This window comes from Hyla sarda, chromosome 3 (assembly GCF_029499605.1).
Source record: "Hyla sarda isolate aHylSar1 chromosome 3, aHylSar1.hap1, whole genome shotgun sequence".
Taxonomy (NCBI): Eukaryota; Metazoa; Chordata; class Amphibia; order Anura; family Hylidae; genus Hyla; species Hyla sarda.
In genome coordinates this window covers 425,838,750-425,855,259 of record NC_079191.1, presented here as the reverse complement: position 1 = coordinate 425,855,259, position 16,510 = coordinate 425,838,750, and the positions used below count along the sequence as shown (strand labels likewise).

Genomic DNA, 16,510 nt, shown 5'->3' with positions numbered 1-16,510 from the left:
GTGAGCGTGCCCCAGCAGGCTCCGCGTCACTGAAGCCTGCTGGGGTGGGGACACTGCTTCCGCCCCTCACTTGGGGGGGCATGGGAATAGTACCTGCTTATCCTCAGTGTACGGGGCGCCGCTTGTCCTCAGTGAATGGAGCGCTGCTTGTCCTCAGTGAATGGAGCGCCGCTTGTCCTCAGTGAATGGAGCGCCGCTTGTCCTCAGTGAATGGAGCGCCGCTTGTCCTCAGTGAATGGAGCGCCGCTTGTCCTCAGTGAATGGAGCGCCGCTTGTCCTCAGTGAATGGAGCGCTGCTTGTCCTCAGTGAATGGAGCGCTGCTTGTCCTCAGTGAATGGAGCGCTGCTTGTCCTCAGTGAATGGAGCGCTGCTTGTCCTCAGTGAATGGAGCGCCGCTTGTCCTCAGTGAATGGAGCGCCGCTTGTCCTAAGTGAATGGAGCGCCGCTTGTCCTAAGTGAATGGAGCGCCGCTTGTCCTCACTGCCCAGATGCCCGCTTGTCCTCAGTGAATGGAGCGCTGCTTGTCCTCAGTGAATGGAGCGCTGTTTGTCCTCAGTGAATGGAGCGCTGTTTGTCCTCAGTGAATGGGGCGCCGCTTGTCCTCAGTGAATGGGGCGCCGCTTGTCCTCAGTGAATGGAGCGCTGCTTGTCCTCAGTGAATGGAGCGCTGCTTGTCCTCAGTGAATGGAGCGCTGCTTGTCCTCAGTGAATGGAGCGCCGCTTGTCCTCAGTGAATGGAGCGCCGCTTGTCCTAAGTGAATGGAGCGCCGCTTGTCCTAAGTGAATGGAGCGCCGCTTGTCCTCACTGCCCAGATGCCCGCTTGTCCTCAGTGAATGGAGCGCCGCTTGTCCTCAGTGAATGGAGCGCTGCTTGTCCTCAGTGAATGGGGCGCTGCTTGTCCTCAGTGAATGGGGCGCCGCTTGTCCTCAGTGAATGGGGCGCCGCTTGTCCTCAGTGAACGGGGCACCGCTTGTCCTCACTGCCCAGATGCCTGCTTGTCCTCAGTGAACGGAGCACCGCTTGTCCTCAGTGAATGGGGCGCCGCTTGTCCTCAGTGAACGGGGCGCCGCTTGTCCTCAGTGAACGGGGCGCCGCTTGTCCTCAGTGAACGGGGCGCCGCTTGTCCTCAGTGAACGGGGCGCCGCTTGTCCTCAGTGAACGGGGCACCGCTTGTCCTCAGTGAACGGGGCACCGCTTGTCCTCAGTGAACGGGGCACCGCTTGTCCTCAGTGAACGGGGCGCCGCTTGTCCTCACTGCCCAGATGCCTGCTTGTCCCCAGTGTTCAGAGTGCCGCTTATCCTCGGTGTTCAGTGCCCTGCATGTGAGCACAGCGCTCCCGCCTGTCTGATTGACAGGCGGGGAGCTGCGCTGAGCTGGTTACGTGCTCAGCCAGCACTGCGATTTCGGACTCACTGCCAGGCCGGCGTGAGTCCGAAATCAATGAAAAGCTTGCGGCTAGGGCGACCCCTAGTGGCTACATTTTCAAAACTAAAAAACACATAAAAGGAAGCATTTTTTTTTATTACATCTAATTACAAAGTTTTTCTATATACAATCAGCTCTAACATATCAAAACATTTTTTGATGAAAGGTACTCTTTAACTTTCTGGAGCCAGTTAATATAAAAAATAAATAAATGAATAAATAAGTTTTTCCTGGAATATCCCTTTAGTCCTTTTGGAACCTGAATAAAACTAAGTTTGCACAATAAAAACCTGAGTGAGTGGTGGAGGAAACAGTCCTACCCTAGAAACGTCCATCATCTGCTTTATTTGCATCTTCATCTTTTCTTTTCGTTTCTCTGGAAACACAGGAAAAACACAGAGCTTATAGCAATATGCACAATATACACAACACATCCTGTGTAGCACACATTTTATATACCACACATCGGCCCTTAACAACAGACATATTTTGAATTAGGAAACGCTTCCGAGCTACACTTGTATTACGTGTATATACAGTGACCCCCCGACCTACGATGGTCCCGACATACGATCATTTCAGCATACGATCATTCTCAGAGGCCATCACATGGTGAAGGCAGCATCAACATACGATGCTTTTGTATGTCGGGGCCATCGCATAAACGGCTATACTGCAGCGCAGACTGCTTCAGCTCCCACCAGATAGCTGTTTACGGTGCCCCCGTGTGGTCCGCTGACGATCACTTACCTGTCCTCGGGGCTCCGGTGCGTCCTCTTCGGGATCCCCTGCATCGTGTGCGCTCTCCATCGTCGTCATCACGTCGCTGCGCACGACGTCCCATCATCCAATAGGAGCGGTGTGCGTAGCGACGTGATGGCGGCGACGGAGAGAGAGGATGCCGGGGAAGCAGAGGCCTGGCCGGAGCGTCGGGGACACCCAGGGGACGCGGCGACAGCGATGGACGGCGACATCCAGGGCAGCGGTGACGGTCCGGAGCGGCGGGGATAGGTGAGTACAACTTCCTCTACCAGTGGTCTTCAACCTGCGGACCTCTCGATGTTGCAAAACTACAACTCCCAGCATGCCCGGACAGCCGTTGGCTGTCCGGGCATGCTGGGTGTTGTAGTTTTGCAACATCTGGAGGTCTGCAGGTTGTAGACCACTGTCCTATACTTTACATTGCACGGATCCCTCAACATACGATGGTTTCAACAAACGATGGTCCATTTGGAACGGATTACCATCATATGTTGAGGGATCACTGTATTAGATTTGTTTCTTTCACTTGAATGCTCAATACAATATGCACAGAAAATATATAAAAGTAGTTTTATATCACTTTATAACTTTATCTTACAGGTCACAGAATTCTACGTTGATTCCAGACAGTTTATTATTTTTTTCACTTTTTACTACATCTTTTATGCAATCTCTTAACCCCTTCATGACCCAGCAAATTTAGATTTCTGGCTCATGTTTATTTCCTCCTTACATTCTAAGACCCATAACTTTTTTGTTTTTCGACTGACACAGTTGTATTAGGGCTTATTTTCTACATGACGAGTTGGACTTTCTAATGATTCACTTTTGTTTTTTTTTCATCATACAAAATTAATATGCAGGGCAAAATTGAAAAAAATATGGAATTGCACAATTTTGTAGAGCAAGAATTTTTTTCGGAGTTCACAATACGGTAAATCTGACATTCTATATTTATTCTATGGGCCAGTAAGATTCCAATTAGAGATGAGCGAACTTACAGTAAACTTGATTCGTCACGAACTTCTCGGCTCGGCAGTTGATGACTTTTCCTGCATAAATCAGTTCAGCTTTCCGATGCTCCGATGGGCTGGAAAAGGTGGATACAGTCCTAGGAGACTCTTTCCTAGGAATGTATCCACCTTTTCCAGCCCACGGGGGCACCTGAAGGCTGAACTAATTTATGCAGGATACGTCATCAACTGCTGAGCCGAGAAGTTCGTGACGAATCGAATTTACTGTACGTTCGCTCATCTCTAATTCCAATGATACCAAACTTGAATAATTTTTGTTTCGCTTTATTGTTAAAAAAAATTTAAACCTTGAAAAAAAAAAAAAAAAAAAAAACTTTGTTCATTACCATGTTCTCACCCCTATAACATTTTTATTTTTCCACCTACAGAGCTGTTTTAGGGTTTCCTTTTTGCGATATGAGCTGTAGTTTTCTAATGGTACCACTTTTGTGTAGTTCTGGTTTTTGGATCACTTCTTATTACATTTTTTTTGGGATGTAATGTAACCAAAAATCAGCAATTTTGGTGTTTGGATTTTTTTTGTGTTTATGCCGTTCACTGTGCAGGATCGGAAACATAATAATTTAATAGTTTGGACAATTACGCACGAGGCGATACCAAATATGTGTATGTTTTGTTTGTTTGTACAGTGTTTTATTTATAATATGGGAAAAGGGTATGATTTGAATTTTTATTAAGGAAGGGATTTTTTTTATAATTAAATTTTTTTTTAGATCAATGTAATGCAATAGCGTTACATTGATCTATTGCTTACATAGATCAATGTAACGCTATTGCATTACATTGATCTATGAAATCTGTGCTCGAATGCTAAGGGCTGCCTAAGTGAGCCCTAAGAAAAAACAGAGCCAGGGAAGACACCGGGGAGCAGGTAAGGCCTCGGACTTCCCAAGCAACCCATAGCAGGACCACTGGACACCAGGGAATAGTGGCATTTAGTGTTTAAATGCCGTGATCTATATAGATCACGGTATTTAACTAGTTAAATGATGGACCTCGGCACAATCGCCGAAGTCCGTCATTACCGTCAGATGTCAGCTGCTGATCGCAGTGGACATCTCCCGGTCATGACACGGACACGACTTCCCCCCCCCCCCGTCATGTTCGCTGTATTCTACAGAGGAAATTATTTTCTTTTTGAATTTCTTTTTTGTCTTGTCCACAGTGCTCTCTGCTGACACCTCTGTCCGTGTCAGGAACTGTCCAGAGCAGCATAGGTTTGCTATGGGGATTTTCTCCTGCACTGAACAGTTCCTGATACAGGCATCAGGTGTCAGCAGAGAGCACTGTGGACAAGACAAATAAAAAAAAAATTAAAAAAGAAAATAATTTCCTCTGTAGCATATAGCTGCTAATAAGTACTGGAAGGATTCAATTTTTTTAATAGAAGTAATTTACAAATCTGTTTAACTTTCTGGCACCAGTTGATTTAAAACTACTTTAAACTACTTAGATGCTGCGGTCAACACAGCATCTAGGAGTTTATCACCTGGGATCAGAGTTGGCTCCAACCCCGGCCATTTCAGCTAACACCCGCAGTGTGATAGTGTGGGCACAGCTCTTGGGCCAATGTTATTCACACACCATAATGAGCACAAAGACAGTAAAAACCATGATGCACAGTTATGTTTTGGTGCAGGAAGGTGGTTAGTCACCTGGTACTTCTCCATTTTCCATCTCCCCTTCTCCAGCCATTTGCCAGCCACTACTGTCTCCAGTGCCAGAATCCTCTTCCAGCTGCTTCAGTTGCACGATGCAGTTAGTCAGGACCTGAGGACAGAAGAAAAGGTTAGTAAATTCTGTATAGAAGCATATCTAAGTAGCTTTTCTGCGGGGCATGTATTCATGAGTTTTTTATGGATGTGCAGCTATGTTGCTCTTTTTGTTTTTACATATGTATGTATGAGGTGATCACATAACTGGTGAAATGTGAATACATCCTGATCTATCCCCCAGAAGAGCTTATGTGATTCCCCTCACATCACACATGCTATTTTATATATAAACAATCCAGTTATTTTCTAAGCAGCATCATGCAGATGGTGGAGATGAATCAGAGCCGGTACAATATTCTATACCAGTGTTCTTCAACCTGCGGACCTCCAGATGTTGCAAAACTACAGCTCCCAGCATGCCCGGAGTTGTAGTTTTGCAACATCTGGAGGTCCGCAGGTAGAAGACCACTGGTCTATACTATAAAACTACATACAAAGTTAACTAGTCTCAAACTTATTTAAAGGGGTATTCCAGGCAAAACATTTTTTTATATATATCAACTGGCTCCGGAAAGTTAAACAGATTTGTAAATTACTTCTATTAAAAAATCTTAATCCTTCCAGTACTTATTAGCTGCTGAATGCTACAGAGGAAGTTCCTTTATTTTTGGAACACTGATGACATCACGAGCACAGTGCTCTCTGCTGACATCTCTGTCCATTTTAGCAACCGTGCATAGCAGATGTATGATAAGGGCAGCATGGTGGCTCAGTGGTTAGCACTGCTGCCTTGCAGTGCTGGGGACTTGGGTTCAAATCCCACTAAGGACAACAATAAATAAAGCGTTATTATTATTATAATAACGTCAGCAGAGAGAACTGTGCTCGTGATGTCATCAGAGAGCATTCCATAAAGAAAATAATTTCCTCTGTAGTATTCAGCAGCTAATAAGTACAGGAAGGATTAAGATTTTTTAATAGAAGTCATTTACAAATATTTTAACTTTCTGCCACCAGTTGATTTAAAAGAAAAAAGGTTTTCACCGGAGTACCCCTTTAACCATAAGATTATAGAGGGTGCCAGACCTTACCCACCAGACCCCAACGATCGTTTCGCTTCCTCAGGGGGCGTTGTACATTTCAACTTTACCACTACTACTTTGTGCACGGGTTGTAGTTTTGCAACAGCTGGAGGCACCCTGTTTGGCAAACACTGATCTAGGTAATCAAATTCTGCCCTGGTCACGTGATGAAGACACTGACGCACAGATGGCTACATGCACTGTAACAAGCTGGATGCAAAACTATGAAGGATCTTATTAAGGAATCATAAAGAAATCATTTATTTACAGCAAAGTTGCAGAACTTTTTGAATAACATTTGTATGATGAAACCGTGATACCGCTTTAATGAAAACCTTTTACCTCGATCTCATTCTCTTTGTAGGCCAGAGCTTCCTCCAGATCTTTGTGAGATTTCTGCTGGAGCTGGATTTGCTCATCGAGCTCCCGCTGTCTCTCACTCCATCCGTCGGCTTCTTTCAGCAACTAAAACAAAACATGGACATAAATCTCTCTTGAAGAAAGGCGTTTCCTTATATGCATTCCAAGAGAACCATCTTGCAGATGCCGAGTAGATGGTATTTAACTCCTTAATGATGCAAGACGTATATTTACGTAATGCGCCGGCTACCGCGTCATAATGGGTCAATCCGGGCAGCCATCAACGGCCGGGACCAGCGGCTCATACCAGTACTACCAGTAATACCGATCGCGGTGATGCCCAGTATTAACCCTTCAGACGCGGCGATGTTTGAAGTGAAAGCTTTTCGCTGTAGATTTTTGGGTAAAATGACTGATGTCATTACAAAGTAGAATTGGTGGCGCAAACAATAAGCCACCATATAGATTTTTTTAGGTGGAAATTTGAAAGGGTTATGATTTTTAGGGTACGTTCACACATACAGGATCCTGCGCAGATTTGATGTGCAGGATTTTTAACTGCTGATTAGAAGCTGTGCTCAGTCATTTAGTTTACACTGAAATCTGCAGCAGAAAATCCTGTGCATCAAATCCAGCACATCAAATCTGCGTACGTGTGAACGTAACCTTAAAAAAGGTAAGGAGGAAAAAACTAAAATGGAAAATGGAAAAAAAAACGTTGAGATCGCAGGGGGGCCGACCGCTGGGGCCCCCTGCGATCTCTCTGTACGGGGGCCAGGCTCTCCGGCCATATAGCGGGTGTCGACCACCGCACGAAGAGGCGGCCGACACGCCCCCTCAATACATCTCTATGGTAGAGCCGGAGATTGCCAAAGGCAGTGCTCCGGCTCTGCGATAGAGTTGTATTGAGGGGGCGTGTCGGACGCCGCTTCGTGCGGGGGTCGACACGCCCCCTTCCAGCGGATCGTGGGGGGCCCCAGCGATCGGACCCCCCGCGATCTGCAACTCATCCCCTATCCTTAGGATAGGGGATAAGTTGTTCACCACTGGATATCTCCTTTAAGGAGTTAAAGGAAATCTGTCACTAGTGTCACCTGCACTAACCTGTCGGGACAGACAGGTAGTGCAGGTGACACTGATGACAACGGTACTTACCTTGTCCCGGTCCGTGCAGTCGTTCTCCAGTAATCTTCTCTGTTAGCTTCAGCTTCAGGCCTGGCTTGGGGCATGGGCGGAGCTTAGTGACGTCACCGCTGCTGTTCTCTAGCAGCGGTGACCTCACTAAGCTCCGCCCAAGCCGGGCCCAAAGCTGAAGGTGAATACCATTGTTATCAGTGTAACCTGCACTACCTGTCGGTACCGACGGGTTAGTGCAGGTGACACTGGTGACTGATTTCCTTTAATAGAGTTTCAGGCTTCCGATCAGGATAGGTACCACGCCGCCGAAAAGGTAAACCCCACAGCAGTTACACCAGTGTTCAAGGTCATATAGATCATGTAGTATTATAACCAATGAATAAAGAAGAATGGATGATCCAGCACTGAAAGAATAGCACCTTTATTGTAAATCCTCGAGAAAAACAGCATACAATCACTTCAAATCGCCTGATTCACCTTGACGCGTTTCGAGCGCATGCGCTCGAAACGCATCAAGGTAAATCAGACGATTTTAAGTGATTGTATGTTGTTTTTCTCGAGGATTTACAATAAAGCTGCTATTCTTTCAGTGCTGGATCATCTATTCTTCTTTAGTAATTGATTGGACACACAGTCTGAGTGCAGGTCCGTGCACGAAGTAAAAGGAGGAAAGCTGGACTTTCAGTATTAAAACCCACATAAAAGTCATAGGTGAATCCCCTCAGAAGCAACATTCTACAAATATAAAGACAGCCATAAATCGAAAATTGTTCAGGGCATTGAATGAGACGATGTATGAGAAATCCCAGAAGTACCTGCTCCTTTCTATCCTTCAGCCGGGCGTTCTCCTCTTGGAAAACCCGGAGGTCATTGCGAACCTTCTGCTCTTTCATTTTCGCCTCATTTAATGCAATTTGCAGCTGAAACAAGAAATACAAAATATATGACAAAATGAGTCAGGAAAAATAAAAGCAGTGCCTATAAAATTCAGAATATTCTCATCCCATACAACCCTTTTATATACAACTTCGCTCCAATAATCTGTATATACGTCCCACCATACTATGACCTGTGCAGTAAGCACAGTCCTTCCCTTAATAGCAGATCACACTCCAGAGTGGTAGACAAAGCGCTGAAAAACAGCGACGTTTAGTACGGAGACACAAATGCAACAAGTGTACTTCCTGCAATGATGCCTGGAATGACATAGGGAAGAGGAACATTTTAGGGGGACTAACTTCCCAGTAAAACTTGATGCCAGTGTTTCCCAAACAGAGTGCCCCCATATTCAAAATAACTTCCAGCATCGCTACGTTTCCACACAAGTTATTTTTGGTGTTTTTGTGACAATTTCTATTGAAAAATTGGAAGGGGGGGGGGGGGGAGAATGGCAATGCTACTCTCATTCAAGTATATAGAAGAAAAAGGCCAAGATTTCCTGAAAAGCACAATATTTTAGCATGTTTTGATTTTTAAATGCCGCCACTGAGCCAAAAACAAAAAAAAAGGCATCTGAAAAGTAAAAAAAAAAAAAAGAACAACAAAAGAAAAACTAAGTGGGCTAAGTGTTTAATCTTTCCTTATGACTCCCAGCTAATATCTTTCTGCTGCATTTTTTGTGGGATCGGAGGGGGGAATAATGGCACAAGGGGATTAAGATTTTTTTTTTTTTGGGGGGGGGGGGGGGGGGATAATGGCAAAAGGGGATCAGTGGGAGGGGGAATTAAGTATCGCATTAGAAAGGTAAGTACACGCCATTATGAAATTAAGTACTTTTATTACTTATTTTTTCCAAGAATACCCCTCGTGCTTAACCCCTTAAGGACCAGGCCATTTTACACCTTAAGGACCAGAGCATTTTTTGCACATCTGACCACTGTCACTTTAAACATTAATAACTCTGGAATGCTTTTACTTATTCTGATTCAGAGAAAGTTTTTTCGTGACATATTCTACTTTAACACAGTGGTACATTTTGTGGTATCTTGCATCCTTTCTTGGTGAAAAATCCCCAAATTTTATGAAAAAAAATTAAAATTTAGCATTTTTCTAACTTTGAAGCTCTCTGCTTGTAAGGAAAATGGATATTCCAAATAATTTCCTTTTTGGGTTCACATATACAATATGTTTACTTTATGTTTGCATCATAAAATTTATGAGTTTTTACTTTTGGAAGACACCAGAGGGCTTCAAAGTTCAGCAGCAATTTTGACATTTTTTACAAAATTTTCAACCTCACTATTTTTCAGGGACCAGTTCAGGTTTGAAGTGGATTTGAAGGGTCTTCATATTAGAAATACCCCATAAATGACCCCATTATAAAAACTACACCCCCCAAAGTATTCAAAATGACATTCAGTAAGTGTATTAACCCTTTAGGTGTTTCACAGGAATAGTAGCAAAGTGAAGGAGAAAATTCACAATTTTCATTTTTTACACTCGCATGTTCTTGTAGACCCAATTTTTGCAAGGGGTAAAAAGGAGAAAATTTTTACTTTTATTTGAAACCCAATTTCTCTCGAGTAAGCACATACCTCATATGTCCATGTAAAGTGTTTGCCGGGCGCAGTAGAGGGCTCAGAAGGGAAGGAGCGACAAATGGTTTTTGGGGGGCATGTCACCTTTAGGAAGCCCTTATTGTGCCAGAACAGCAAAAAAACAAACACATGGCATACCATTTTGGAAACTAGACCCCTCGGGGAACGTAACAAGGGGTAATGTGAACCTTAATACCCCACAGGTGTTTCACTTTTGCATATGTAAAAAAAATATATTTTTTTTTACCTAAAATGCTTGGTTTCCCAAACATTTTACATTTTTAAAAAGGGTAATAGCAGAAAATACCCCCCAAAATTTGAAGCCCAATTTCTCCCGATTCAGAAAACACCCCATATGGGGGTGTAAAGTGCTCTGCTGGCGCACTACAGGTCTCGGAAGAGGAGGAGTCACATTTGGCTTTTTGAAAGCAAATTTTGCTCTGGGGGCATGCCGCATTTAGGAAGCCCCTATGGTGCCAGGATAGCAAAAAAAAAAAACACATGGCATACCATTTTGGAAACTAGACCCCTCGGGGAACGTAACAAGGGGTAATGTGAACCTTTATACCCCACAGGTGTTTCACGACTTTTGCATATGTAAAAAAAAAAAAAAAAAAAATTTTTTACCTAACTTGGTTTCCTAAAAATTTTACATTTTTTAAAAGGGTGATAGCAGAAAATACCCCCCAAAATTTCTAACACAATTTCTCCCGAGTACGGCGATACCCCATAGGTGACCATAAACTGTTGCCTTGAAATACTGAAATACGACAGGGCTCCAAAGTGAGAGCGCCATGCGCATTTGAGGCCTAAATTAGGGACTTGCATAGGGGTGGACATAGGGGTATTCTACGCCAGTGATTCCCAAACAGGGTGCCTCCAGCTGTTGTAAAACTCCCAGCATGCCTGGACAGTCAGTGGCTGTCTGGCAATACTGGGAGTAGTTGTTTTGCAACAGCTGGAGGCTCCGTTTTGGAAACAGTGGCGTACCAGAAGTTTTTCATTTTTATTGGGGAGGGGAGGGGGGCTGTGTAGGGGTATGTGTATATGTAGTGTTTTTTACTTTTTATTTTATTTTGTGTTAGTGTAGTGTAGTGTAGTGTTTTTAGGGTACAGTCACACGGGCGGTTCACAGTAGTTTCTCGCTGGCAGTTTGAGCTACGGCAGAAAATTTACTGTAAACCTCCGCCCATGTGAGTGTACCCTGTACGTTCACATTGGGGGGGGGGGGGACATCCAGCTGTTGCAAAACTACAACTGCCAGGCATGTACGGTCTATCAGTGCATACTGGGAGTTGTAGTTTTGCAACAGCTGGAGGCACACTGGTTGTGAAACACCGAGTTTGGTAACAAACTCAGTGTTTTGCAATCAGTGTGCCTTCAGCTGTTGCAAAAGCTACAACCCCCAGCATGTAGGGACAGCGGAAGGGCATGCTGGGACTTGTAGTTATGCAACAGCTGGAGGCATACTACTTTGGCTGGGGATTGTAGTTATGCAACAGCTGGAGACACAGTGGTTTGCTACTTAACTCAGTGTTTCACAACCAGTGTGCCTTCAGCTGTTGCAAAACTACAACTCTCAGCAGTCACCGACCGCCAACGGGCATGCTGGGAGTTGTAGTTATGCAACAGCTGAAGGTACACTTTTCCATAGAAAAAATGTGCCTCCAGCTGTTGCAAAACTATAAGTCCCAGCATGCCCATAAGGGAATGCTGGGAGTTGTGGTGGTCTGCCTCCTGCTGTTGCATAACTACAGCTCCCAGCATGCCCTTTTTGCATGCTGGGAGCTGTTGCTAAGCAACAGCAGGAGGCTGTCAATCACCTCCAACTGCTGCTCCGCTGCAGGTCAGTCCCTCGCCGCCACCGCTCCTGGGGCCCCGATCCCAACATTGACGGCGGGGATCGGGGTCCCCAGCTCCCAGGGTCTTCTTCCTGCACCCGCTCACGTCCTCCGGAAGAGGGGCGAAGTGCGTTGCGGGAGTGACACCCGCAGCAGGCGCCCTGATTGGTTGGCCGGTAAACCGGCCGACGAATCAGGGCGCTCGTGAGGTGGCAGCAGTGCCACCTCACCCCTGCTGGCTCTGGCTGTTCGGGGCCTTCAGAGACGGCCCCGATCAGCCAGTAATTCAGAGTCACCGGGTCACTAGAGACCCTATTAACCCGGAATCCGCCGCAGATCGCTGGGCTGAATTGTCCAGCGATCTGCGCCCATCGCCGACATGGGGGGGCATAATGACCCCCCAAGGCTATATGCCGGGATGCCTGCTGAACGATTTCAGCAGGCATCGGCTCCCCTCCGGCTAGTGGTGGGGGGCCAGGAATGGACAGGACATATTCCTACGTCCTCGGTCCTTAAGGACTTGGAAACGGGGGCGTAGGAGTACGTCCATTGTCCTTAAGGGGTTAAGTTCCGCGCGAACTTACGTGCGAGGGTTACCCACGGACATTCTTTCACTTTTTGGGGGTACAGTCACGAAAAAGGTTGAGAACCAATGCCCTATAGGACAGGTACATTTACCCTACTAGGACATGTGAGAGAAAAAAAATAAAAATAATAAAAAAAATGACCCTGATGAGACAACCTATTGGTTAAAATTTACCAATCAAGTGAATTATCTAATGCTTTCCAAACACCGAAAAGTGGACTTACCTCTGAGAGCTCTGCCGAGTTCAGCCCTAATTGTTCTTTAAGTTGCTCTATAGATTTGTGCCCTTCATAGATCTGTAAGAATATATGGAACAATGACTTTTATGTATGACACCAGGACTTGATGCAATTCTTGTGGTTGTCATGCTGTTAAGCCTTGTAGATTATCACTACCCTCTAATGCAGTGTTTTTCAAACAGGGTGCCTCCAGCTGTTGCAAAACTACAACTTCCAGCATGCCCGGACAGCCGTTGGCTGTCCGGGCATGCTGGGAGTTATAGTTTTGCACCAGCTGGAGACACACTGCTTGAAAACAAGGCTCTAATTGTAATAATGGGAAAGCCGAAGTTTAAGACAGTCCAGGGAAAAGATGGGGCAGGCTGATGAGGTCACTGACCAGTGTCTTTCCCCTACTCACCATTTCCTGCTTCCTCTTGTTCTGCTCCTTCTGAGACTCTAACTCTTGTATTAAGTTCCTCATTTTGGCATCTAAGTGCTTGTTGTTATTCTTCAGCTCCTTTATAGTCACCTGATAGATAAGAAAGCAGAAGCTATAACGTCTTTTCCCATTCTAGTGGATGAAGTGTCAAACAGGTCAACAATTCTGTGCCGATTAACCAAATCACTACCTCAAACATAGAGTTAAACAAAGATAAAGCCTCCACCAAGGGGCGATTACTGCAAACAATTTAGACATTGGTTTTATAAACCCCTAGGCCTGGGTCAGGAGCACAGCCCATTTGATATGCTGACACTGTGCTGTGCTGGGGTTAAACATAACTTGGTTGCTGGCTGTTTCCCCACCTAGATGCTGCGTTCAATAGAGACTGATGCATCGTATTGATCCGACAGCTGTTACCCTAACAGCCCCCCTCCATGACATGATCAGGGGGTGCGGATGACTTACCACAGCAGCCAGAGGCACAATAAGGGTCCTGATGTCTGCCATCTTAGAACTATTAATAGGCTACTTGTTAGTGTTACATTTTTGTTATATGTATGTTAGATGGTGGTATTAAAGGATAACTGTCAGCCTGTTCACCCACACTAAACCTTATACACTGGGTTATAGTGTGGGTGAACCGGAGTCCAACGAGGGGACACTTACTTAACCCCTTAACGACCACGGACATAAATGTACGTCCTGATTTGGCGGGACTTCCCGCACCAGGACGTACATTTACGTCCTGTGTATGACCGCGAGCATCGGAAGGGTGCTCGTGACATACACGGCAGGTTCCGGCTGCTAGCAGAAGCCGGGGACCCGCCCGTAATGGCCGACATCCGCTATCGCGCGGGTGTCCGCCTTTAACCCCTCTGATGATCTGCGGCATAGCGGCACTTTGATTGGATGATCAGATCGCCTGCAGCGCTGCCGCGGGGATCCGATCATCCAGCATGACAGCCGGAGGTCCCCTCTCCTGGCTCCGGCCGTCTCCCGGGGTCTTCTGCTCTGGTCTGCAATCGAGCAGAAGATCACCGATACTGAGCAGTGCTGTGTCCTATGCATAGCACTGCACATTATTAGCAATCAAAGGATTGCTATAGATAGTCCCCTATGGGGATATAAAAAGCATTTAAAAAAAAGTGGAAAAATGTAAAAATAAAAAAGTTAAAAAAAAAGTGAAAAATCCCCTCCCCCAATAAAAATGAAAATTGTCCGTTTTTCCCATTTTACCCCCAAAAAGCGTAAACATTTATTTTTTATAAACATATTTGGTATCGCCGCGTGCATAAATGTCCGAACTATCAAAATATAATGTTAATGATCCCGTATGGTGAATGGCGTAAACGTAAAAAATTTAAAAAGTCCAAAAATGCTGCTTTTTTGTCACATTTTATAAAAATTTTAAAAAATTTATAAAAAATTATCTAAAAGTTTTATATATGCTAATGTGGTATCTAAAAAAAAAAGTACAGATGACGGCGCAAAAAATGAGCCCTCATACCGCCCTATATATGGAAAAATGAAAAAGTTATAGGTGGTCAAAATAGGGCGATTTTAGATTACTGATTTTGTACAAAAAATTTTAGATTTTTTTTAAGCGGTACAAAAATATAAAAGTATCTAGCCATGGGTATCATTTTAATTGTATTGACCCACAGATTAAAGAACACATCATTTTTACCGTAAAGTGTACAGTGCGAAAACAAAACCCTCCAAAATGTGCAAAATTGTGGTTTTCATTAAAATGTCCTCCCTAAAAAAAAATTTTGGGGGGTTCGCCGTACATTTTATGGTAAAATTAGAGATTTCAAAGTACAATTGGTCACACAAAAAACAAGCCCTTATATGGGTCTGTAAATGGAAATATAAAGGAGTTATGGATTTTAGAAGGCGAGGAGGAAAAAACGAAAAACGCAAAAATAAAATTGGCCTGGTTCTTGAGGTGAGAATGGGCTTGGTCATTAAGGGGTTAAATATGTCCAGTAGGTCCTGAGATATGTCCCTCAGAAGAACCACTGCTGAATCAGTGAATCGCGCACAGGGGGCGGGGCTTTGTGACTCATTCATTCTGTGACTCCACATCCTAGTGAAGTGGAGATTTTTTTGTACTCACCGTAAAATCTCTCTCTCGTAGCCTTCATTGGGGGACACCTATACTGATGGGTATATGCTCTTGCATCTTGGAGGCGCTGACACTAGGAAAAAAAAAGTCTGCTCCTCCCTGGCAGGATATACCCGCCCACTGGAAGTGAGGTAGGAGGAGTAGCAGTGAGCAGTAGGAGAAGCCAACAAAGAAATATATCCGAAGGACCCTAGAAAGGAATCCCGGATGAAAAACCCAATAACTGGAAAAGAATATCTGGACAAATGCAGAAATGGGTGGGTGCGGTGTCCCCCCAATGAAGGCTATAAGAAAGATTTTACGGTGAGTAAAAAAAAAAATTCTCCTTTTCTCGGTCGCTCTTCATTGGGGGACACCGATACTGATGAGACGAACCAAAGCGGTCACCTAGGAAAGGAAAAACAACAAACAGCAAAAGGGGAATCAGTCCCGAGACCAAACCAACTCAACCGTAAGGCCTGCTGACGGGAACCCTGGCCAGAGATAACCGAGGCCCAGAAACCGAGCTCTCGGAAGATCCCCCGTCCATGGAGATGGACTGGGACGCCAAAGGAAGGGACCGTCTGTGGCAGAGAATCTAAACACCCGGTCCATATAGGTGCCCATATGGAAAAGGGCACAAAAAGAAAACCCCATCCAGAGTGAATCGATTCAAGAGAACATGGTGGAAAAACGCCAGGGAGAGCAGCACGCATCTGTGAAGAAGGCAAACGCAGAAGGTGGAGACCACTGGAAAAAGGGAAAAAAAGATGGAAACCGGTTGGGGCAGAAGATCGATGGCTTGGTGCAGAAGATCGATTATCTGAACATTTGCAGACCCAAAACCCCTATCCAGAGGCATGCAACGAGCTCCGGCAGGCGAAACAGCTTGACAAGTGTAATCCGGATGACCAGAACGCCCTCCATCTCTAGAGAACATGGACCCCGAAGGAGGAGACAAAAGGTAATAACGGCTAAAAAAGGAGCAGAATGTCCAGAAAATGGGCATCCTGGAACACTGGAGTGATAGACATGGGAACTGGAGGTTCCTGAGTCACCTGGAAGACGGACACGGAAGAATAAACGGTGAAGAAAGGACAAAAGACGCTGAAAAGGAGCATCCCGAAACACCGGGGCGGCCGAAATGGCAACTGGAGGTTCCCGAGTCTCCTGAAAGACTTACACCCGAAGGGTAAGTAAACCCAACGACTGCAAAAGGTGACAAACATTCGTGCCGAAACAAGAAGAATTGCGGTAA

At 45.2% G+C, this 16,510-nt stretch overlaps 1 protein-coding gene across 5 annotated transcripts in view; it reads right to left on the bottom strand.

Moving 5' to 3' along the window:
* MIA3 (MIA SH3 domain ER export factor 3) overlaps positions 1-16,510 on the bottom strand; it is a 117,196-nt gene that overhangs the window by 26,634 nt on the left and 74,052 nt on the right. For 4 of the 5 annotated variants that reach the window (XM_056568394.1, XM_056568392.1, XM_056568395.1 and 1 more), the window contains 6 exons: positions 13,122-13,232; positions 12,707-12,778; positions 8,334-8,438; positions 6,364-6,486; positions 4,880-4,994; positions 1,719-1,804 (listed from right to left, as the gene is read on the bottom strand). In XM_056568394.1, coding sequence (XP_056424369.1) covers positions 1,719-1,804; positions 4,880-4,994; positions 6,364-6,486; positions 8,334-8,438; positions 12,707-12,778; positions 13,122-13,232 — 612 coding nt within the window. The remainder of the gene's footprint in view (positions 1-1,718; positions 1,805-4,879; positions 4,995-6,363; positions 6,487-8,333; positions 8,439-12,706; positions 12,779-13,121; positions 13,233-16,510) is intronic. The other variant, XM_056568393.1, reaches the window with a different exon arrangement.